This window comes from Podarcis cretensis, assembly GCF_951804945.1.
Source record: "Podarcis cretensis genome assembly, chromosome: 17".
Classification (NCBI taxonomy): Eukaryota; Metazoa; Chordata; class Lepidosauria; order Squamata; family Lacertidae; genus Podarcis; species Podarcis cretensis.
The window spans coordinates 32,317,605-32,341,232 of NC_137187.1; the positions used below are offsets into that span (position 1 = coordinate 32,317,605).

Sequence of the window (23,628 nt, forward strand, 5' to 3'; positions counted from 1 at the left end):
ATAGCAAAACCCCACCTTAGATCTTGCATAAAGGAATGTGTGCAAATCAAAGAAATTAGTCTTGGGGTTGCTGGGTGATTTGTTCCAAGTCTGTACAATCGTACCTTGGAAGTTGAATGGAATCTGTTCTGGAAGTCTGTTCGACTTCCAAAACATTCAGAAACCAAGGCACGGCTTCAGATTGGCTGCAGGAAGCTCCTGCAGCCAATCGGAAGCCCTGTCGGACGTTCAGGTTCCAAAGAACGTTCCCAAACCAGAACACTCACTTCTGGGTTTGCGGCGTTTGGGAGCCAAAACGTTCGAGTCGCAAGGTGTTCAACTTCCGAGGTACGACTATATAAGCTTCCTATCTATGTTCAAGTAGAAACCTGCTAAACACAGCAAGCAGGGGAGCCAAAGCCCTCACCAGCAGATTTTGGCAGGTGCCCACTTCATGCAGGTATATAGGATTGCATGCTGCTCCAAGCCCTGTGCATTCCTCCCTGAGAGCAGTGGTTCCCCAAAGGGTGTGGCAGGGGAGGATGGAAAGCATGGCCGGAAGATTCCAGGAAAATCAATATTCTATTTTGGGAAAGATTCATTTTCTTCTGTAGCTGCATTGTTTTGTAATTTCTGGATGTCCAACGATCATAATATAAAATAGTTGTGTTCTGTGTTATAAATCAAGCACTGCTGAGAGTTGTGTGTTTTTGTTTCCCAATGTATTTCTTATCAATAAAAGAATTCTGTGTGGCAGAAGCAAATTTTTATTCTGAAAGTGAGGAAATAGGTTTGAGAACCACTGCTGGGTGGAACATGAGACTCTTAATTTCTGGGTTTGAGCCCCATGTTGAGCAAAGGATTCCTGCATGGCAGGGCAGTGGCGTAGCGTGGGGGGTGCAGGGGGGGCCGGCCGCACCGGGCGCAACATCTGGGGGTTAGGGTTAGGGTGCGCAAATCCATGGGTTGGGGGGCGCAAATCCACGGGTTAGGGGGCGCAAATTACTTGCCTTGCCCCGGGTGCTGACAACCCACGCTACGCCACTGTTGCAGGGGGTTGGACTAGATGAATGTCGGGGTCCCTTCCAACTCTACAGTTCTATGATTCTAATGACTCACGAGTAAACATAACTTGGATGAAGAAATTGTAGGGATGCTCATCAAATTTGCAGACGACACCAAACTGGGAGGGGTAGCTAATGCTGCAGAAGACAGAATTGGGATTCAAGATGACTTTAGCAAATTGGAGAACTGGATCCAAACTAACAAAATGAATTTCAGTAGGGACAAATGAAAGGTTCTACACTTAGGCAGGAAGAACCAGCTGCACAAATATAAAATAGAGGACACCTACCTTGACGGTAGTGCATGTGAAAGGAGCTAGGGGTCTTAGTGGACCACAAGCTTAACGTGAGTCAACAGTGTGATGCAGCAGCAAAAAAGGCTCATGCTATTCCAGACTGAATCCACATAAGTATAGTGACCAGTACAAGAGAAGTAATAGTACCACTCTAGGTTAAAGGGAAGGTAAATGACCCCTGGACAGTTGAGTTCGGTCAAAGGAAACTATGGAGTGTGGTGCTCATCTCGCTTTCAGGCCAAGGGAGCCAGCATTTGTTCACAGACAGCTTTCCGGATCATGTGGCCAGCATGACTAAACCGCTTCTGGCGCAACAGAACACTGGTATGGAAACCAGAGTACACAGAAACTCCATTTACCATCCTGTCGCAGCGGTACCTATTTATCTACTTGCACTGGTGTGCTTTCGAACTACTAGGTTAGCAGGAGCTGGGACAGAGCAACGGAAGCTCACCCCATCGCAGGGATTTGAACTGCCAACCCTCTGATCAGCAAGCCCTGGTCAGACTCCACCTGGAGTCCTGTCTCTAGTTCTGGGCACCACAATTTAAGGATGTTGACAAGCTGGAACATGTGCAAACAGAGGTGCCCAGGTAAGCCCCACCCCACTTAATCAAAGTATGTGGTGCACAAAAACCATTTGAATGACAATGCCTATATATTTGGGGGGTGGACCCCTCAAATATTTAATGGGGGGGCTGAAGGGACCTTGGCCTTTAGAAGTTGGCTCCTATGTGTGCTGATGAGATGATCCAGGGTCTGGAAACCAAGCCTTATGAGGTATGTACTGTTGAGAGAGTTGGGTATGTTTAGCCTGGAAAATTGAGATTGAGGAGACATAATAGCCATCTTCAAATATCTTAAGGGCTGTCACACAGAAGATGGCGTTAGCTTGTTTTCTCCTATTCGGGAGGGTAGGATCCGAAACCCATGGGCTTAAGTTGCAAGAGAGGAAATTCTAACTCAGGCATCCCCAACTTTGGCCCTCCAGATGTTTTGGGACTACAGTTCCCATCATTCCTAGCTAACAGGACCAGTGGTCAGGGATGATGGGAGTTGTAGTCCCATAAATATCTGGAGGGCCGAGGTGGGGGATGCCTGTTCTAACTAAATGTCAGGAAGGACTTCCTTACAGTAAGAACTGTTCGATGGACTCCAATGAGAGGTGGTGGACTCTCCTTTCCTTTTGGTTTAAGCAAAGGTCGAGTGGCCATCTGCCAGGGATTTATCTAGCTGAGATTCCAGCATTGCAGGGGTCCCTTGGGGTCCCGTCTAACTCTACAATTCTACGATCTAAGCGAGCATGTGCAGAGTGCAGGGCCTGGCGCGCAGCCCTGGCAGCCGCCGCCTCCCCGGCCTCCCTCCTCCCGCCCCGCTTCCCGGGGGTCGCGACCTCTGTCGCTCGCCTGGACCCGGCGAGGGCGCGATCGGAGCCTCGGAGCCTCTTCCCGCCCGAACCGCGCGTTTGAATCGCGGAGGCCCGCCCAGCGTCCCGCCCCAGGGCGGCCAATCAGGAGGCGGCAGACGCCTTCTCCTGCCTGGAGCCGGCTTCCGATTGGCCGGCGGCAGAAAAGAGAAAGCTCGGCAAAGGTTACAATTGTATCCGAAGCCGAGAGCGCAGAATGAAACCGGGGCGGGGCGAAAGAAACAACAAGGCACGTGGGGGCGGAGCCGGAGGAGGAGGAGGAGGAGGAGGGGCGGCGGCGGATTGCGGCTCCTGTCCGGGACAGGCTAGGCTCCAGCTCGGTAGGTGGGGCGGGGTGGGGTTAGCAGCCTGTGCCGGCTTCACCCTTTGCACCGACGGGGCAGCGCCCCCCCTCCCGGCTTCCCGCAGCAGCAGCCGCGGCCCCGACTAGCCAACCGAGCCCCCCGACGGCGCCGCCGCCGCCCAGGGCTCGGCATTCCAGCGCCGCCTCACCCTCGACGGCTGCCCTGCCGGCCTCGAGTTGCGCGAGCGAGAGGGCGATCCTGCGCCTGGAGGAGGAGGAGGAGCGGACCGCGGCGGAGACTGCGAGCGGCAGGGTCGGCCGACCGGACGGCTGCTGTCCGCTGGGACCGGGGTCCGTGCGGTGGGAACAGAGGTAGGCTGCGGCGGCGGCGGCGGCGGGGGGTGGGGTGGGGAAAGCCGCCGGGCGGCTGGTTGACAAGCGCCGAAGGGCGCGGGGGTGCACCTGAGCTTACGCAGAGTGCTTCTCCCCCTCTTTCGCGGGGAGGTGCATCTGAGCAAGTTGGATCCGCTACGGGTCTTGTAGTCGCAGGGCGGCCGGGCGGGCGACCCGCTAGCCCTTCTCACGCCCGGGGCCCTCCCGGCTCTCTTCCCCCGTCCAGGCGTCGTCGCGGGCATGCAGCCGGGGAGCGCCGGGGACCGGCTCAGCGGAGCTGCCGCCCGGGGAGACACCGGCGAAGTGCGGCGCCTCCTCTTCGAAGAGCTGGTGCAGCCGGACGCGCGCAACCGCTTTGGCAAGACCGCGCTACAGGTAGGCGAGGCAGACTCTGGTTTTGGTCCTGGAGATGATTTGGGAGCCCGTCTTCCTTCTCTCTTCTCTTTGGAAATTTGCCCCAATCCTTGTCTGGAACTCACCCTTCCTTTGTCTCCCAGTGGCATCTTCCCCGTTGACTTTGGACCACAGCACCCATCTCTCTCCCCTTTTATCGCCTCCTCCATCTCATCTTTCTGCTAGTCTTGGGAAGTTTCTCCAAAGCATAGATACCAACAACTGTTGTTCTGTCAACAAGAGGCAGGCATAGATTCCACAGGCTGCCCTCTTTCCTGCTGGGGCTCAGCTCAGCAGGGTCACTCGAGGGGCACAGAGCAACTGCTTGCAACCAACATGTGGGGGGAAAGATCCTGCCTTGACTGAGTAATGGATGCCAGGTGGTGTCTGAGCTGAAGTCTTTAAAGTCGCCCCATCCTGTCCCTTCTTGGTTGCGTGACAATTGACTCCATAGCAATTTCCACAATAGATTAAATCAAAATTCCAAAATCAAAGAAGCATGGAGTTTGTGCTGCTCTGGTAGCAATCCATAAATATGATTATTTCCATCAGAATGTGCCTTGTCTGCCGATCAGAAAACAGCCTAGCTAACTTGACAGGGACGCGGGTGGCGCTGTGGGTTAAACCACAGAGCCTAGGACTTGCTGATCAGAAGGTCAGCGGTTCGAATCCCCGTGACGGGGTGAGCTCCCGTTGCTCGGTCCTTGCTCCTGCCAACCTAGCAGTTCGGAAGCACATCAAAGTGCATGTAGATAAATAGGTACCGCTCCGGTGGGAAGGTAAACGGCGTTTCCGTGCACTTCTCTGGTTCGCCAGAAGCGGCTTAGTCATGCTGGCCACATGACCTGGAAGCTGTACCCTGGCTCCCTTGGCCAATAAAGCGAGATGAGCCCCTCAACCTCAGAGTCAGTCATGACTGGACCTAATGGTCAGGGGTCCCTTTACCTTTTAACTTGACAGTGGGCCCACCCCTCTCTGATTCCTTCACCTTCCCCCCTAGGTAATGATGTTTGGGAACGTTTTCGTGGCGCAGGAGCTGCTGAAGCAAGGGGCCAACCCTAACGTCCGCGACGAGTCGGGCACAGCGCCCGCTCACGACGCTGCCCGCACAGGCTTCCTCGACACCCTGAAAATCCTGGTGGAATACGGCGCGGATGTCAACGTCGCGGATGCTTCCGGCTCGCTGCCCCTCCACGTGGCCGTTCGGGAAGGCCACACGGACGTGGTCCTCTTCCTGGCGCCGCAGTCCAAGTTGCAGCACCGAGACTCTGACGGGCGGACGCCGCTGGAGCTCGCGCAGCACTTGGGGCTTTCGCACATCCAGGGCATCCTCGAGCAGCTCCTCTCTGCCCCAGCTTAACCCGAGGAAGGGCCACCTTGCAAAGAGAGCTGGATTAGCACTGAGCCAACTCCTCTCTCTTGTGTCTTAAGGTTCCCTTCCCCAAAGACTCTCCCTTTCTTCCCAGGGCCCTGGAACAAAGGCAGCTTCACCTGCCCTACCTCAGAGTGTGTGTTTGATTCTATTTGCTGTTGTTGCTATTTATGTGTATTTTATGAGCTCTCTTATCCGCTTCTGAATTTCTCCCCTTGTACCATCCTGCACTCAGCTTTGGCCAGCGTGCCTTAACTCTAACTACCATTTCCCGCTTCTTGTCTTGGGGAGGCCCTAGCCGCTAGTATACGCATCTCCTTGCCGTATTCAGGTGGGATGGGGAGGTTCTGATGCAAAGAACATCCCTGAAGGCAATGCTAGACCTTTGCTTCTCTCCCTTTCCCCACCCCTCAGTCTCCATGAGGAATACCAGCTTATTGGGAGAGCTCTGGGTGTGCTTTCTGAGAGCTATTCCTTCCTCGACGTTTGGCTCCTCTTCCCCTGCAGAGTCCAGAACTCCACAGCATCTAACCGCACAGGATTCTGTTCCCAAAGAGATCTTTATCCGCCCTGCAATTTCTCCCTAATTTCTGTATGGTCTTCTCTGGGGGGGCCTTGTGGTCCCTTAGCCATTAACAACTGTTTTCATCTCAGCCTTGTAGTAGTTCTCTTCTGTTATCTTTGACTTAAAAAAAAATGTTTAAGCCTTGTTTTTGGCAGCTTGTTCCCTGTAATGAATTTGTGGATCCGAGCTGTGTATATAGTAGATTTTAAAAGGAGGGCAGATTTATTCTATTTATTGTGATTTGCAAGAGTTTGTTTTATGGGATGATTAATTTAATGATTAAAAAATATTAAATCCATTTGCGACTTACGGCTTGTGATTCTGGGAAAACTTTTCTGGAGAGGAAGGCATCAAGAAACGCCTTCCTGTTGCTCTATTTCCCTCAGAAAATGTGGATGCGAGTACGAGGCTCTTGCTGAGCACCTGAACCCCAGAAAGCACATAGGGTAACTTCGCTGGAACATTAGAACTCACCCTATGTAAGATTGTTGGGAACACTTATTAAGCTGCTTCCAGGATTATAATTCTTTGTAATGGGTTGCATTCCTGTGTTCATAGGGAAACTGCTTTGCGCCTGAAAAATGCTTAGTGACTATGGGTCCTGGCAGCAGGCAACAGAGGACCCTTCGTTTTTCCCTCTTCACATTCATATTCCCCCAAGAAGCCCAAGACAGCATTTATGGCATTATATTCCCTCTCAACAACCCTGTTAGGAAGTTAGGCTGAAAGTGAGCCCACCAAGGAAGCTTTTCAGCTAAGCAGAGATTTAGAGGGTGTGAATTGTCATGTAGCAATTGATCTTGCAGTGCCTTTTTTCAACAGCGTAGTTAACAAAAAAAATTGGGTCGAAACAAGCCAACGGAATGGGCCTGACCTTCTGCCCACTGCAGGCTGACTGGGCCCTGAAGGCTGTAAGAAATATAGGTGAGCTGCAACTTCTTGTTTTCCTTCTAGGAATGCCGGAAACACTTAACAGAAGGAAGGAGATGGAAGTGTGAGCTGGGATGGGGGAGCCATTTGCAGCCGCAACGAATTTAGAGCAATGGTTCTTAACCTTTTTGGGCTCATAGACCCTTTGGGTATCTGATGAAAGCTGTGTACCCATTAACTCATATACAAAATATTTTGCATGCACCTTTATTGCATTGGGGAAAGCTCTTTTTTTTTTCCTGCACCTGGTTCACGGACCCTTTAGGACTCCTTATTACCTCTGGAGCAGAACCTCAGTGAACAAGTAATTTATGGGTTCGTCATCACTTCTGAAATTTGGCTATAATTTAAACAGCCCCGCTCTGCATAAGTGACAAATGCCATCGTCTAGAGAAGCATGGTGACCATTGCAACCCTTTGAATGATCCCCTCCTGTTCACACATTGAGCCTTCCTGGTGCTGAAGAGGTTAGTTGAGATTAGTTTCTGATCTGCTTTTCAACTGATTCTCCCTTTGAATATGGAGACTAAGGCCGAAGACATTTGTGTTGGGAAACAATTTTAAATCAGCCCCTAAGCACAGTGGCGTCTTCTACAGGAGGAAACTACAGAAGCAAAGTTGTTAGTGTTCCGTTTACAGTTTGGCGAAGTGGAGAAATAAACGACAAGGGAGGCTTTGGGTAAATCAGGCTGAGAGTTGCATTAAAGCACCTTGATTCCTATGCTCTTCAGATAGAGTACAACTGGCCTAGAAGCTCCATTCTCTCTAGGTTAGCCTCTTGAGCAAACCTGGAAGGGGCGAGCTATGCCTCCAGTACAACCCACCTCACTGCTTACTTCTCTGATACGTATATTGGTTGCTGTGGTTCGTGGAAGCCCTTGAAGCAATTTCCTGCTTCTCTCTGATGTTTGGGTGGGAGGCAGAGGTTTCGCCCTTTCAATCTGTGGTGGAATTCTACGGAGATCATGTGTCCCAATTCTGCAGCAGTGCTGAGACACCAGAAATAGTACAGCGAGGGGCGGCTTTTGTGCCGGGGAAGGCAGGCTGGCAGCAGCAAAAACAACCTGCTGGGTTGAACTTTATCGCCCAGAATAATGTCCCAGCTGCTGGGTGTGGCACCCAGCGATATAGGGAAGGAAGGAAGCCAAGTGTTTTGTAACACCAGTTGTCTGCCTTCTTGCCAAGCGGGGTGTGTGTGCGTGCGTGCGTCTACGTGCAACCCCAGACGGAGATAGCAGACGCTTTAAAAATGAAAGCACAAACAGCTGAGCCTGTTTTGCAACTTCACCAGGTTCGATTCTCTGCCAAGTACCCAGCATTTGCCAGGAAACCACTAACAGCTGAGAGTGGGGATTACCGGCAATGCATGAAAAACTACTGCTCCTTGTCTCTGAGCTGGGTGGTGTCCTGTCCTTGGGAGTGCTTTGAAATTCCTGGGTTTTATGTGTACCATAATGTTTCTCCTCTCTGCACTCCTCCCAGCAGTCATTCCTCTTCCAGTCACTGCTATGGATCCAGTAGTGATGTATGGAAGTGAGAGCTGGACCATAAAGAAGGCTGATCGCCGAAGAATTGATGCTTTTGAATTATGGTGCTGGAGGAGACACTTGAGAGTCCCATGGACTGCAAGAAGATCAAACCTCTCCATTCTGAAGGAAATCAGCCCTGACTGCTCACTGGAAGGACAGATCCTGAAGCTGAGGCTCTAATACTTTGGCCACCTCATGAGAAGAGAAGACTCCCTGGAAAAGACCCTGATGTTGGGAAAGATGGAGGGCACAAGGAGAAGGGGGCGACAGAGGACGAGATGGTTGGACAGTGTTCTCAAAGCTAGCAGCATGAGCATGACCAAACTGCGGGAGGCAGTGGAAGACAGGAGTGCCTGGCGTGCTCTGGTCCAGGGGGTCACGAAGAGTCAGACACGACTAAACGACTAAACAACAACAATGGATGCATGACCTGACTTGTGCGTCTCCAAGCACTGTGGTCATCTGCAACGGATTGCCACACGTTGCCAGCCTTCGTGTCAAGTTTGCAGACATCTTTGTAACACAGTTGGTTTGCCAATGGGCCTGGTGCCGGAAGCTAGCTCCCCGTAGACCACGTCCTTGAGGAACCTGCCATCTTCCCTTTTGGGGACATGACCATGCCAGGGTAGAGAAGCTCCACCTGCACCAGCACATCTGCCCCAGCTGCAACAAAACATGTCTCTCCTGTATCAGTCTCTGTAACTCTCCAACGGTTTCACTTCACCTCCGAAGGTGAACTCCATTGCCTCCCGGATGCCAGCGAACCACTGAGGTGGGAGGGGCAGGGCCTGCTGATGCCAGGAGGAAAAGGTGGACTTGACCACTGCTCAGCCCAGAGGCTCTCAAGACAGGTGTGCTCACATAATACAGAATTAGTTAACCTTTCTAAATATAATATTTTGCATTGTACTTGGCCCCACTGAGCACACAGTAGCTTCCCACCAAATAAATAAATATATGCTAGCTAGCAGCCTCCATATAAACCAGGGGTCATCAACCTTTTCCAGCCATGGGGCGCCCACTGTCCCTCAGACCATGTGGTGGGCTGGACTATTTTTTTGGGAATGAACAAATTCCTATGCCCCACAAATAACCCAGAGATGCATTTTAAATAAAAGGACACATTCTACTCATGTAAAACATGCTGATTCCTGGACCCTCCGTGAGCTGGATTGAGAAGGTGAATGGGCTGCATCCTGCCCCCGGGCCTTAGGTTGCCTACCTCGGATATAAACGAAGAATTAATAGTACGATGGTTTATATATTTTACTAGAATTAAAACTGCAGCTCCATACAGACTTAAACGGAAGCAATGTCCACCAAGCTGGATTTACTTCTTAGTAAACACACTTGAAAATGACCTACAAGAAAGGCAAAGCAGTGAACCAGCAAAAAAAAAAAAAAGTATTTCAATCAGATCTACAGTCTGGAAAAAAGTAGCCATTCATAATGTGTTTCCGTGAGTGAGTTTTTTTAGAACATCAGACTTGCAGGTAAGAAGGCGGAGACTGAAAATTTTTAAGACTTTAATAGCTCTGCTTCGTTAGTCACTGCAAAACTATATAATTACATGACAGTTTGACATACAGGCACACACATACATAGTGGGATAAAATCATTATGATTTTATTTACTGCACAACATTTATACTTAAAACGAGAAAGCAAAGAAAAAATCCGAAATCATACTTTTAAAGCATACGAAGGTTAAAAATATTTCTGAATCGGCCAGTGTTTGCATGCGTTTTCCTCCACGCCCCAGATCCTCGGCGACGAACCGAATATTGTTTTCCTGACTCCAGTCCACGATTCGAGACTTTTAAATCGGAATTAGCAGAAGCAACCGCACGATCTGCAGAGAGTTCTCCTCCTCCTGCTTTCCCTTTAACGGGGTGGGCGGAGCAGAACGGGCGTTTCGCAGCCGCGCGCCCTCACGTGCCGCCTTGACCCGGAAGCGCCCCGTTCCCACGTGCGGGAAGACACGGGGCGGAGGGAGCATGTCGGCGCAGCAGGAACTGAAGATCAACGCGGCGTTCGCGGCGCGCTACGGGCGCTACCGGCGGCGAGAGGAGCTGCAGCGGCGTGAGTGGCGGGCGCGGAGGGAAGCGGACCGAGCCAGAGCAGCTAGTGTTGCTTGCACTGGCCGGCAGCGGCTCCGCGGGATTTCAAGGCAGGGGAGTCTCTCCCAGCGCTGCCTGGGCTCGAACCAGTGCCGGATTTACGTATAAGCTAAACAAGCTATAGCTTAGGGCGCCACTCTCTTGGGGGACCCCAAAAATATTTAAAGGGGGGGGGGAACTGGATGTACATTTCCAAAATATAAGATAAAAAACAAATAAAATAAAACATACCTACAGCAACAGTGTTTTGTGTTGTGTAGGCTCCTATTTGTTATGTGCAAATGGCTTTAGATACCTATTAGGTCCATAAATTACCATATAGCATAACACTTAACATCTTTCCGCAGGGCCTGCAAGACAGAGCTGTTCCGCCTGGCCTTGGGTTTGGACTCATCTGACCCTTATGTTTCTTCTGCATATGGTTTTGATCTATGGGCTACTATTAAAATGAGGCTGCATTTTAAATTGTATTTTTAACCTGTATTTTAAATTGGTTCCCCCCCCCCTCCTTATGTTTTTTATTGTAATTTTACTGGTGTTAGCTACCCTGAGCCCGGTTCTGGCCAGGGAGGGCGGGGTATAAATAAATTATTATTATTATTATTTATTATTAAAAAACAGCGACAATTTGTTGTTGACAAAAGACAGCTGGACATATAAAGGGCCCCATTACCTTCAGTAGCTTAGGGCCTCATCAAACCTCAATCCGGCCCTGCTTCTGCCTGAGCTTGAACCCAGAACCTTCAGGGGCTGGAGGGATGGTCGCCCTTTGCTGCTCCTCTAACATCCTGCCCGGCTCCTTCTCTCCCCTCCTTCTCTCCCTTCCACCCCTGCAGTGCAGGACCGCTATGGGGATGGAGGCGAAGGCGACGGGTCAAGTTCTGAGTCTGAGACCAGTTCCGAAGATGAGGTGAGTCCTGCTTCTGTTTTTAGCCGCGGAGAAGTTTCTGTTTTCTGTTTTCAGAAGTTCTGTTTTCTCTGCTGGGAAAACTTGGGTTTTTTGTTTCTTTAAAAATGGTTTTTCATATTAAAAAGTTAAAGAGATTTTTTTCAAACATAAATCATAAAAACAAGACTCCAAGGCACGGAATCTCCTGGACTTACATCCTCCCCTTTGTGGGTCCTGTTATTAATCGAGAAGTCCGGAGGGTGGCAACACGAGAACAGGCCTTCTCTACAGTGGCTCCCTGTTTGTGGAATGCTCTCCCCAGAGAAGGTCACCTGGTGCCTTCATATCTTTAGGCGCCAGGCAAATACGTTCCTTTTTAACCAGGCCTTTGGCAGACCAGATTGACATTCAACACCCTTTTAGAATGTGGCTTTGGGGGAGGGGGCTGTTATTGGGTTATTGCTTTTGGTTTGATTTTATATGTTGTGGTCTTGTTGTGAACCTCCCGGAGACCTCCAGGTATAGGGCGGTGCATAAGTTGAAAAAATAATAATAATAATAATAATTCCATCTTGCATCTTATTATGATAAGCTAAATCTTTTACATCTCCATTGTGTCCAGAATTCACCCTACAAGTGATACTCCAATCCCACTAACAATTTTAACTGTTTACAATGTTTATAAATTTCCCCCGTTCCTCATTAAAATTTTGGTCTCATTAAAATTTTGATTTCTGACACTTTCAGTCATTTTAGCCATTTCAGCATAGTGATGGACTAAGTTGTAACTTGGGGTCTTCTGGTTTATTAATCAACTGTTTCTCAATAACCATGATATTTTTTTAATATCTCCTCTTTGTTTCTGTCTTTTTTCCTCTTTAATATGCTATTCTGCTGCAGAAAGAAACCCCTCATCACTGCCTTGCTGGCGTCCCAAACTATGCCAATATTAGTACCTTTACTTGTATTCAAATCAAAATATTCTTTAAGATATTTTTGAGCCCTTTCAAAAGTCTCCACATTATCTAATAAATTTTCATTTAATCTCCACCTAAAGGATGTTTTATCCTTACCTTTAAAGGCAATTAGTACCGAATTATGGCCAGATAGGGTTTTTGGCAAAATCTCAGCTTTTGTAATTCTTGGACTAAGTTGATAGAAATATTTGGGTTTTGTTCTTATTGGAGAAGGCCAGGAAGGCAGGTTCCCCTGAATATCTTTTTCAGAATATATCCAATCTTAATTTTGTTCTTCTCCTGTGGCAGGAGCTGGACCCCAGATTGGATCGCGCTTTTTACAGCACGCTGGCGTTGCTGAAAACCAAAGATCCCCGGATTTATCAGAAGGATGTCACGTTCTACCGCGAGGAAGGTAATCACTGATCCAGGTTATGATTTCTTGCCTTGGGGGCAACTGTGGAACGTTCTGGCTTGGCCCAGGGAGACTTTTCGGAGCATTTTCTGATCTAGTTTGGGTCCCGAGAGCAGCTTTTTTCTGGAATTGTCTGTTGGATCATCTATGGTTGCTTCTGCCTTCAGATTCTTCTTCAGATAGCGAAGGCGAGAAGCCGCCCCCCAAGAAGAAAGAAAAGCCCATGTTTCTGAAGGACTATGAGAGGAAGGTCATTCTGGACAAGGCAGGGTAAGATTTACCAACCAAAAGAAGAGTGGCAGATGAAATTACTGGACTATGCCAAACTGGAAAAACTGACTGGAAAAATCTGGAACCACCAGGATCCGACTTTTCTGAAAGTCTAGAATAAATTTGTGTTATATTTGAAAGACAACTGCAAACAACTAACATCGCTAGTAGGGTTACAAGAAGTTTGTAAGGTTAAATTTATTACTTATTACAGTTAATTTAGTATGCAAACAAGATTATCATCTAATAGCAATAAGCTATACAAGAAACGCAGGTGGCGCTGTGGCTTGCCGATCGAAAGGTCGGCGGTTCGAATCCCTGCGGCGGGGTGCGCTCCCGCTGCTCGGTCCCAGCGCCTGCCAACCTAGCAGTTCGAAAGCACCTCCGGGTGCAAGTAGATAAATAGGGACCGCTTACCAGCGGGAAGGTAAACGGCGTTTCCGTGTGCGGCTCTGGCTCTGGCTCTGGCCAGAGCAGCGATGTCACACTGGCCACGTGACCCGGAAGTGTCTCCGGACAGCGCTGGCCCCTGGCCTCTTAAGTGAGATGGGCGCACAACCCCAGAGTCTGTCAAGACTGGCCCATATGGGCAGGGGTACCTTTACCTTTACCTATACAAGAAAATGCAGTACATAGAGAATATGCTTGAAAACCTCTTTGAGTGGTACCGTCAAGGAATCCCTCATTTCTTTGTAATAAGTCGCTGTGAAGCCATCCGGTCCTGGTGCCTTTCCTTTTTTCATCTCTCTTATGATTTCTGTTATCTCCTCATTCTCAATTGGGGCATTCAGTCTGTCTCTCTTTTCTGTCGGGATCTTTTGCACCTTTTTTTCTTTTAAGAATTTTTCTATTTTCTTCATATTATTTTTTTCTCGTTTTGCGTACAAATGTTTATAGAAGTCCAAGAATCCTTTTCTGATACCTTTTGGATTTTCTATCTCTTCTCCATCCACAATAATTTTATTAACTGTACTTTGCTCTTTTCTTTTCTTAATTTGCCATGCAAGCCATTTACCAGGTTTGTTTGCGAATTCAAAGTTTCTTTGTCTCAGTTTTTTAATGTTCCATTCCACTTCTTTGTTAATGATCATGGCAAACTGTGTCTGTAGAACTTTAATGTTTTGTTTTATTTTGACATTATTCGGTTTTTTGATTACCGTATTTTTCGCTCTATAACACGCACCTGACCATAACACGCACCTAGTTTTTAGAGGAGGAAAACAAGAAAAAAATATTCTAAACGAAGCAGTGGATGTATGATTTTTGTGGTTCATGCTGTGGCCACAGACATGTGATCTGACGGTGAGTTTGGAGTAGCCCAATGCAAAAATCCTGAGGATCCATGTGGATCCATGCTTTGTAACCACGTTTTTGCGCCATTGCGGCCCCATGAAACAGTGGGTGCGTGTGTTTTTTGGTGCAGGCTGTAGCAATGGATATGCTATGTGATCTGATGGTGAATTTGGGGTGACCTAGTGCAAAAATCCTGAGGATCCATGTGGATCCGTGCTTTGTAACCACGTTTTAAGTGGGGAGGGAAGGAAAAGAACTCAAGGGACAAGGAGCGCGCGTGGGGTGTGTGGAGAAGGATGCTGCTAATAATGCAGGAGAGGCTCCTCTCCGGCTTTGCTCCTTTAGAACAAGCAGGCTCTGCGTCTCTCCCTCCTCCCCGGCAAGGAAACCATGATAGTAACCACTCTGAGACAAATCAAGAAAAATTGCGACCAACACTCTCCCCCAACAAGCGCAGTGAGGTCAAAACACACACACACGCAGAGAGAGAACTGGCCCTAAAGTCGCAGGGCGCTGGAAGTCGCAGGGGCGCTGGGGGAGTGAACGGGAAGCAGGAGGAGGAGAAGGAGCCCTCACACACAGAGAGATACACAGAGTGTCAATTCTAAAGTCGCAGGGGCGCAGGGAGAGTGAACGGGAAGCAAGAGAAGGAGAAAGAGCCCTCTCTCTCACACACAGACACACAGAGTGTCAATTCTAAAGTCGGAGGGAGAGCGCAGGGGCGCAGGGAGAGTGAACGGGAAGCAGGAGGAGGAGGAGAACGATAGCTCAAGCACACACACACACAGCTTCTACAGTGGCTAATCCAAAATCGGACAGCAAAAAACTGCAGGCAGGGACAGAGAGCACGGGGTTGTTTTAAAGCAGCCAACCCCGCTCTGCTGCTTCTCACCCTCCTCCCGGCTAGGCTGGCTGAAAAGCTTTGCTGCTACTTAGCAGCTCAGTGGGGAGGAGAGAGGAACATAGAGGACGGGGTTGTTTTAAAGCAGCCAACCCCGCTCTGCTTCTCTCCCTCCTCCCTGGCTCCGCTAGCTGACAGGAGCCGCTTACACCCGCTTTGCTGTTTCTTTTTTTTTTTTAATATTTTATTAAGGGTTTTCTTGTTTTACAGTGTAAGTGTAATGCCTCGTATTTTTTTTTCCCCATGTAACATTTTTACAAATCCATTTCATTTGTTGAGGCATTAGGGGGAGAAGAAAAAAGAAAAAGAAAAGAAAGGCGGGGTGGAGGGAGGGGAGATGGATGGGGGTGGGGTCGGGTAGCGGTGTTTCTATTATGTTTAAAGTATGTAGTTTGGTGTCAGCGTGCTTGTGTTGTTCACTTGTGTTCCTTTGGTGGTGAGAGAGGTTGGGGTTGGCCTAGGATGTGATTGTTTGTTTGTGATTGGCTGTGGTGATCTTTGTTTTCGTGTGTGAGTGAGGTGGGTGGGTGTTTTGGATCAAGTTAGCCATATTGATTTGTATGCTGTTGGTGGATTATTGTCATTGTCCTGTTGGGCTGTGTATGTGATAAAGGGGAGCCATACCGGGGTGAAGGTGTCTTCTTCTGTTTGTCCCCGTGTCAGTTTCAGTTTGTTAGTTAATTTTTCCAGTAGGGCTGTTTCCCATACTATTTGGTACCATTGGTCCATGCTTACTCCTGACAGGTCTCTCCAGTGTCTGGTTATGGTGTTTCTGGCTGCTGAAAGTAGGTGGGTTATGAGTTCTTTGTGGTGTAAATGGGCATTGTTGTCTTGGAAGATGTTTAGTAGGGCCAATTCTGGGGTGAAGTCTAATACTTGCTTTGTTATTTTACATATTTCTTGTATGGCTGTTGTCCAGAATAGTTGGATTTTGGGACACTCCCACCACATGTGGAGGTATGTGCCTGTGGAGGTGCACCCTCTCCAGCATTTTGGTGAGGTTCCTGGGTGTATTAGCGCTAGTTTCCTTGGTGTTAGGTACCACCTGTAGGTGAGTTTCAGTGTGAGTTCTTTTCTTTTCGTGGATATGGATTTAAAGGGGGGTTTAGACCACATTCTGGTCCATTGAGTGGGGTTAATCTCATAGCCTATGTCATTCTCCCATTGTTTTTTGATTGCGTCTAGGGGATTTGCGGGATTTTGGAGTAGTATTTTGTATATTGCGGATACCGTCCCTTTACCGTTTCCCTTTGTTGTTAGGAGGAGGTTTTCAAAGGTTGTCAGGGACCTAGTTGCTGCTGATTTTACTGTTGGGTTGTTTAAGAGGGCATGTAGTTGGTGTTGTGCTAACCAGGGCATTTGGGTGTCTTCTAGTTTGTCTTGTATTTCTTGTGTTGACAAGGGTTTGTTATTTTTATAAAAGTCTATTAGGCGATATAAGCCTTTGGTTCGCCAGGCTTTTATCTGGAGGTTTTGTGCTGCATGGTGGAATAATGGGTGGTACGCCAGGGGGATTAGTGGGGATGGGGTTGGGGATAGTTTGCCTATTTGTGTTTTCCATGCTTTGAGCATGGTCTGTGTGTACCTGTTAAGTGTTGTGAGAATTTTCTTTAGTTTGTTTGGGAGGAATGGGTATGTTGTGGTGCAGGTATTTTCAATTGTGTCCCTCTCTAGGTGTACCCATTGTTTTGTCTCATCTTCTAGTATGTATGGGATTATATGACGTATTTGGTTGGCAATGTAATATGCTTCTATGTTGGGGATTCCCCATCCTCCTTCTGAGGTGGGGAGGTGCAGGTATTTGGGGCTTATTCTTGGTTTTTTATGTGAGAAGATGAAAGAGTGTAGTTTTCTCTGCCAACTGCGGAGTTGGGTTGAGGGGATCCAGATTGGGAGGGTTTGGAATAAGTAGGTTAGTTTTGGGAGTGTGATCATTTTGATCATGGCTATTTTGTCTGAGAGAGTGAAATTCGTGTTATTCCATCTCTTTAGGTCTTTGTTAATTTGTCGCCACAGGGGCTTGTAGTTGTGGAGGTACAATTTATTGAGGTTTCTGGTTATTTGTACCCCTAGGTATCTGAACTTGGTGTGGCAGAGTTTTATTTTGGTGACCTTTGTGAGTTCTTTTTGGGTGTGAGGAGGGGTGTTGAAGCACATAGCTTCTGACTTTGTAAAATTTACCTGTAGGCCTGACACCATTGCAAATTTGTTGAGTTCTCTGATTAGGGAGGTTGCTGTGCTTATGGGGTCTGGTGTTGTCACCATTAGGTCATCTGCAAAGAGCCCTAATTTATAGGTTCTGCCTTTTATTTCCACCCCCTTGATGTCTGTGGCTGTTTGGATGCGGATTGCTAAGGGTTCCAGAGCCAGGATAAATAAGAAGGGAGGCAGTGGGCATCCTTGTTTCGTGCCTCTTTGGATAGCTATAGTATTAGAATCCATATTGTTAATTCTGCATTTTGCTGAGGCTTGGGAGTATATTTGTTTGAGGATTTGTAGGAAGTTGGGGCCAAATTTCATGTTAGTTAGTACTGCTAATATGTATTTCCACTCTAAGCAATCAAAGGCTTTGAGGATGTCTAGGGACATAATTGTCAATGGGAGTTTCGTTGCCTTGCTGTGTTCGATCAGGTTCAGTAGTTTCCTGATGGGGTCTGTTATATTGTGGCCAGGGACAAAAAGCGAGCCACGGACTGCTCACAACTGCAGCAGATTCCCCCGCCATCTGTAGGCATTCGCTCCATAACACGCACAGACATTTCCCCTTACTTTCTAGGAGGAAAAATCTGCGTGTTATGGGGCGAAATTTAAGGTAACTTTTGTTCATTGTCCATTATTTGTCCATCAGTCAGGGAGGGGGGAAGTTGCAGGCTGATGAAGCCAAAACAAAAAACAAATATCTCCTCCCTCTGTCCGTCAGTTCATGTCCAGCAGAGATTCAAAGATAGAGGGAACAGCATCCCTCTCCTCTGTGTGAGCCTTGCATTGGAGGGGGCCCTTGCCTCACCCCTGGCCTAGATACGTTTCCGACTATCCCTTTTGCTTGATTTTTATTTTGCTGGTGATGTTCTCATTATTTTGATCTCATTTCATTCTGATGCGAGTTCCCTGCCACCGCTCCACGTTTATTTCTTAAAATTGAAGGTGAAGAAGATGACGCAGACAATCTCTGCACTTCACTCAGTCACAGCTACAGTTAGGGTCGCCCCCCCCCTTTCCTCTGATTTGTACATCTTACTGACTTTTTACAGCTGTCGTCTCAAAAATTAATTAAGATGCATTTAAAAAAACACACATGCTTCCCTGTGTTGTACAGAATGGAACTATCAACTCACTATCCCTCTTTTCCTACAGCAAATATGAAGATGAAGAAAACGATGAAGGAGAACCAGTTAAAAACAGAAAGGTGAGTCTGGGAATCTGGAGATCCCTGGAGATCCCCGCCTGAGAAACAGTTTTTATCCAAATGTGATTTTGGTTTTAAATGCAGTGTAAGGTAGTCTCTGTGGGAGTATATTGTATTTAATTATGGGGTATCAGAGTTTTTAGGGGGTTAACCAGGCTGGGATAGCAGGGATAGTAGGCTTGTTGGTTTTTGAATGTTTGATGTAGATTTTTTCAATTTCGTTGTTCTGTATAGGACAATGACAATAAAGATTATCGTATTGTATCATCAACTGGGGCTTGGTGCTGTACAGTTCTTGGAAAATTGTGCTGTTTCTGACCAAGGGAATTCCTGGCCCATTCTAGGAAAGGTGCACAGTTGTGGCACGGGGTATTAACCTTCTCCCCCCCCCCTCATTTTTCAGAGTTACGTAGAAGAGCAGAAGCAGCTTAAGGAGAGGTGAGCTGAGAACTGTGCTGGAGGGGAGAGCCAGACTCGTCAACATAACAGGCTTGTGGACAATATCTCCCCATCCCACTTTTGACATTCCTCTTTGAGTGTGCCATCTTTTTCCAGCGATGAGGTGCACAAGGGATCAGGCCCCATTCCCAAATACCATACATGGGGGAGTATGCTGCCATTACATAATGGGGGGGGATCACTGCACGTGCACAGCAGCCCCTTGTTGTTGTTGTTGTTTTCAGAAAACAGATTCTGAGACTGAGAATGGACTCCTTCCCTTCTCCTGAGCTGGGCTTTTCCCATCACCCCAACTCCCATCATCCCTAGCTAACAGGACCAGTAGTCAGGGATAATGGGAGTTGTAGTCCCAAAACATCTGGAGGGCAGAGTTTGCCTATGCCTAATGTATGTTGACTGTCCCTGTGCACCATGCGCATGCACAGAAGCAACACCTCTAGTTACAGATTTTTTGGGGTGCGCATGGCTGGTTAAATCTGTAACCAGCGGTACCACTGTATATCTGAGTTTTTAACACTCTTTCTAAACCCGACTTTGCCCCCCCCCCACTATGCAGCTTCCAAAAGTTTGTGGCTGACAGTGATGAAGATGATGATGAAGGTGGAAGCTCGACATCCTTGCTGCAGAAACGGCCCAAAAGTAAAGAGGAGAAGGTGTGTGTAATAATAATAATAATAATTAATAATAATAATTAATAATATTTTATTTATACCCCGCCCTCCCCAGCCAAGGCCGGGCTCAGAGCGGCTTACAAGCAATAATAAAAACAAGTTGAATGATTACAACTTAAAAACAAAATTAAAATACAACATTCAAATATTGAAACATTAAAATATTAAAATGTAGCCTCATCGCAGGAGGAGAAGGAAAGGAAAAAAGAAAGAGAGGGAGGGAATCAAATTGGCTCCAAGCCAAAGGCCAGGCGGAACAACTCTGTCTTACAGGCCCTGCGGAAAGAAATCAGATCCTGCAGGGCCCTGGTCTCAGGAGGCAGAGCGTTCCACCAGTCCGGAGCCAGAGTTGAAAAGGCCCTGGCTCTGGTTGAAGCCAATCTAACTTCCTTAGGGCCCGGGACCACTAGGGTGTTGCTATTTATGGACCTTGAGGCTCTCCGTGGGGCATACCGGGAGAGGCGGTCCCGTAGGTACGAGGGTCCTAGGCCGTGAAGGGCTTTAAAGGTCAAAAGCAGCACCTTAAATCTGACCCTGTACTCTACTGGGAGCCAGCGCAGTTTGAAAAGCACTGGGTGAATATGCTCCCATGGCAGAGACCCCGTGAGGAGTCTCGCTGCAGCATTCTGCACCCTCTGGAGTTTCTGGGTCAGCTTCAAGGGCAGCCCCGCGTAGAGCGAATTACAGTAGTCAAGCCTGGAGATGACCGTCGCATGGATCACTGTGGCCAGGTCGGGGCGGGAAAGGTAAGGGACCAACTGCTTGATGCGGCGAAGGTGGAAAAATGTCGCCTTGGCTGTTGCTGTAACTTGCACCTCCATGGAAAGGGAGGCGTCAAGGATTACACCCAAACTCTTAATGGAAGGCAATGGCACTAATTGGGCCCCCGCAAGAGAAGGGAGATGTAGAAGAGATGACTCAAATTGAAAGGCTAAGGGTGGCAACTACTTCACCATCCTATAGCAGTAGAAGTTGCTTTCCTGGCGATGCTCCAAAATTCAAGCTTGAGCATCAGCAGGAATGCTGTAAAGTGACCCTGGTGATACCTGGCTTTTGATGGCCCTGGTGAAGACACCTTTCTTAACGGGAGCAGGAGGTGAGGGGCTGAACGATGGGTATACATATTTTAATAGCCACTAAACTTTGAAATAGGGGACGCGGGTGGCGCTGTGGGTTAAACCACAGAGCCTAGGACTTGCCGATCAGAAGGTCGGCAGTTCGAATCCCCGCGACGAGGTGAGCTCCCGTTGCTTGGTCCCTGCTCCTGCCAACCTAGCAGTTTGAAAGCATGTCAAAATGCAAGTAGATAAATAGGTGTGAACGTAAATGGTGTTTCCGTGCGCTGCTCTGGTTTGCCAGAAGCGGCTTAGTCATGCTGGCCACATGACCTGGAAGCTGTACGCCGGCTCCCTTGGCCAGTAAAGCGAGATGAGCACCGCAGCCCCAGAGTCGGTCACAACTGGACCTAATGGTCAGGAGTCCCTTTACCTTTTTAAACTTCGAAATAAGGACGCAGGTGGCGCTGTGGTCTAAACCACAGAGCCTAGGGCTTGCCAATCAGAAGGTTGGCGGTTCAAATCCCCACAACAGGGTGAGCTCCCATTGCTCGGTCCCTGCTCCTGCCAACCTAGCAGTGCGAAAGCACGTCAAAGTGCAAGTAGATCAATAGGTACCGCTCTGGTGGGAAGGTAAACGGCGTTTCCGTGCCCTCCTCTGGTTTGCCAGAAGCGGCTTAGTCATGACCCAGAAGCCGTCTGTGGACAAACGCCGGCTCCCTCGGCCTATAGAGTGAGATGAGTGTGCAACCCCAGAGTCGTCCGTGACTGGACCTTACGGTCGGGGGTACAGTGGTGCCCCGCAAGACGAATGCCTTGCAAGACGGAAAACTCGCTAGACGAAAGAGTTTTCCGTTTTGGAGGTGCTTCGCAAAACAAATTTCCTATGGGCTTGCTTCGCAAGACGAAAATGTCTTGTGAGTTCCTGCGGGTTTCCCCCCCCCCCTTTTCTAAGCCGCTTATCCGATAACCCGCTAAAAGCCGCTAAACCGCTAATAGCGCTAAGCCGTCAATGGGCTTGCTTCGCAAGACGAAAAAACCGCTAGACAAAGAGACTCGCGGAACGGATTCTTTTCGTCTTGCGAGGCACCACTGTACGTTTACCTTTAAACTTTGAAATTTTAATGTTCAGATAACTGTAGCTGCCTTTAGTCAAGGTCAGGGTGGTGTGTTTTTGTGTTTGTTGTTTAGATTTATATACTGTGCTTCGTCTTAAGTTCTCAGGGTGGTTCACAGAATAAAATACAGGATAAAAACAAGCACATAATCTCACATTGCCACCCTCTAGACCTCATGTGGAGGAGGCACACAAAGAAGGGCCTCGGATGATAAATAGAGAATCTGAGATGGTTTATATGGGGAGAGGTGGACCTATAGGTATTGGGTTCCTGAGCTGTTTAAGGCTTTGTAGGTCAGAACCAGCACTTTGAATTGGGACCAGAAGCTAGTTGGCAGCCAGTGCAGCCAGGCGAAGATCGGTGTTCTGTGCCCAAGCCAGTGAGCAACCTGGCCTCCAGATTCTGTACCGGCTGAAGCTTCCGAACAGTTTTCAGAGGCAGCCCTGTGTATAATCCATGACATTGTTGCCTCGATTCTACCTTCTCTTCTGTTCTCTCAGGAGCACGAGGAGGCAGACTACATCAGTTGGTTAAAAGGTCAGGAGAAGCCACAAGCAGAGGAAGTGCTCCAGGACTTGGTATGTATTATTATTATTTTTTAATATATATTTTTTTATTTATATGCTGACAAGCAAACATAAAACACATAGATGTACAATATATTACAAACAAAATACAAATACTATATAAATGTAAAAATAGAAATAGAAAAAAGAGCAAAAAGGGAAAAGCAAAGAACGTATCTCAAAAATAAGGTATTTATTAACCTAAATTTGAATCCATTTTCTTTGTTGACTTCCTTTGTCCTCTACATGGGTCTAATATCAACCATGGTAATCTGCTTTCTTTAATCTTCTTCTTAACTTACTTTCTATTTTGATTGTCCTTATTCTAACCATACATCAGTTTACAGAAGTTAATTAAAACAAGTCCAAGAAGTAATATGTGGGCATTGCTTCTTCAGATAATCACTATATCACTACAAAAAATCACTACAAAAAACTGTATCTAAAGATTTTCTTCATTTCTTCAAAGACCAAGTCCCAGAAGCCTTTAACTTTTTCACATTGCCACCACATGTGTATAAGTGTACCCTCCGATCTGTTGCACCTCCAGCATAAGTTGGATTTAGTTTTAGAAATTTTTCAGATTTTTGTAGGTGTCAAATACCACCTGGTATGCAATGGGCTTGGGGACCCGTCACTTTGGACAACACTGAAAAATGGACTACAATGATGGGCAGCCCCATCTGGCTCTGTATGACCACTGTCTAGTTTGTGGCTTCTTCCTAATGAATAAAGGCACTGATTCCCTCAGACCTAGACAAGATTTTTGCAACAGGCTTCAGGAACAGCTGCGACTACCAGAAACGCATGATTGGGGTTGCAGTGCCTCTCCCAAGATGCTCAGTGTGCTGGTCTTGGTCTTGAGAGTCTCAAGTTAGCTAGGAGAAGGGATCTGACCATTTGCTGTTTCCTTAAAAGGTAAAGGGACCCCTAACCATTAGGTCCAGTCGCGGATGACTCTGGGGTTGCGGCGCTCATCTCACTTTACTGGCTGAGGGAGCCGGCGTACAGCTTCCGGGTCATGTGGCCAGCATGACTAAGCCGCTTCTGGCAAACCAGAGCAGTGCATGGAAACGCCGTTTACCTTCCCGCCGGAGCGGTACCTATTTCACTAGTTGCACTTGACGTGCTTTCAAACTGCTAGGCTGGCAGGAGCTGGGACCGAGCAACAGGAGCTCACCACGTCGCGGGGATTTGAAGCGCTGACCTTCTGATCGGCAAGCCCTAGGCTCTGTGGTTTAACCCACATTTCCAGCCGCCTCAATAAAGTAACGGAACAG

At 48.0% G+C, this 23,628-nt stretch overlaps 2 protein-coding genes across 3 annotated transcripts in view; both read left to right on the forward strand.

Moving 5' to 3' along the window:
- Positions 1–2,961: 2,961 nt before the first annotated feature.
- Positions 2,962–6,069, forward strand: CDKN2D (cyclin dependent kinase inhibitor 2D; the record flags this gene model as incomplete). Of its 2 annotated transcripts, none has more annotated exons than XM_079959840.1 (3): positions 2,962–3,085; positions 3,668–3,816; positions 4,835–6,069. In XM_079959840.1, 3 exons carry the CDS (start codon positions 2,962–2,964, stop codon positions 5,192–5,194), a joined length of 633 nt encoding a protein of 210 aa, XP_079815966.1. In that variant the 3' UTR covers positions 5,195–6,069. The 2 variants fall into 2 exon arrangements, with proteins under 2 accessions (XP_079815966.1, XP_079815967.1); XM_079959841.1 differs by having other exon boundaries at positions 3,037–3,420.
- Positions 6,070–10,165: 4,096 nt separating this feature from the next.
- The window catches only part of KRI1 (KRI1 homolog), a 28,477-nt gene continuing 15,014 nt past the window's right edge, over positions 10,166–23,628 (forward strand). The window contains exons 1-8 of the mRNA XM_079959500.1: positions 10,166–10,311; positions 11,186–11,259; positions 12,504–12,609; positions 12,777–12,879; positions 18,428–18,479; positions 18,883–18,917; positions 19,495–19,591; positions 22,283–22,360. Coding sequence (XP_079815626.1) covers positions 10,227–10,311; positions 11,186–11,259; positions 12,504–12,609; positions 12,777–12,879; positions 18,428–18,479; positions 18,883–18,917; positions 19,495–19,591; positions 22,283–22,360 — 630 coding nt within the window. The 5' untranslated portion in view covers positions 10,166–10,226. The remainder of the gene's footprint in view (positions 10,312–11,185; positions 11,260–12,503; positions 12,610–12,776; positions 12,880–18,427; positions 18,480–18,882; positions 18,918–19,494; positions 19,592–22,282; positions 22,361–23,628) is intronic.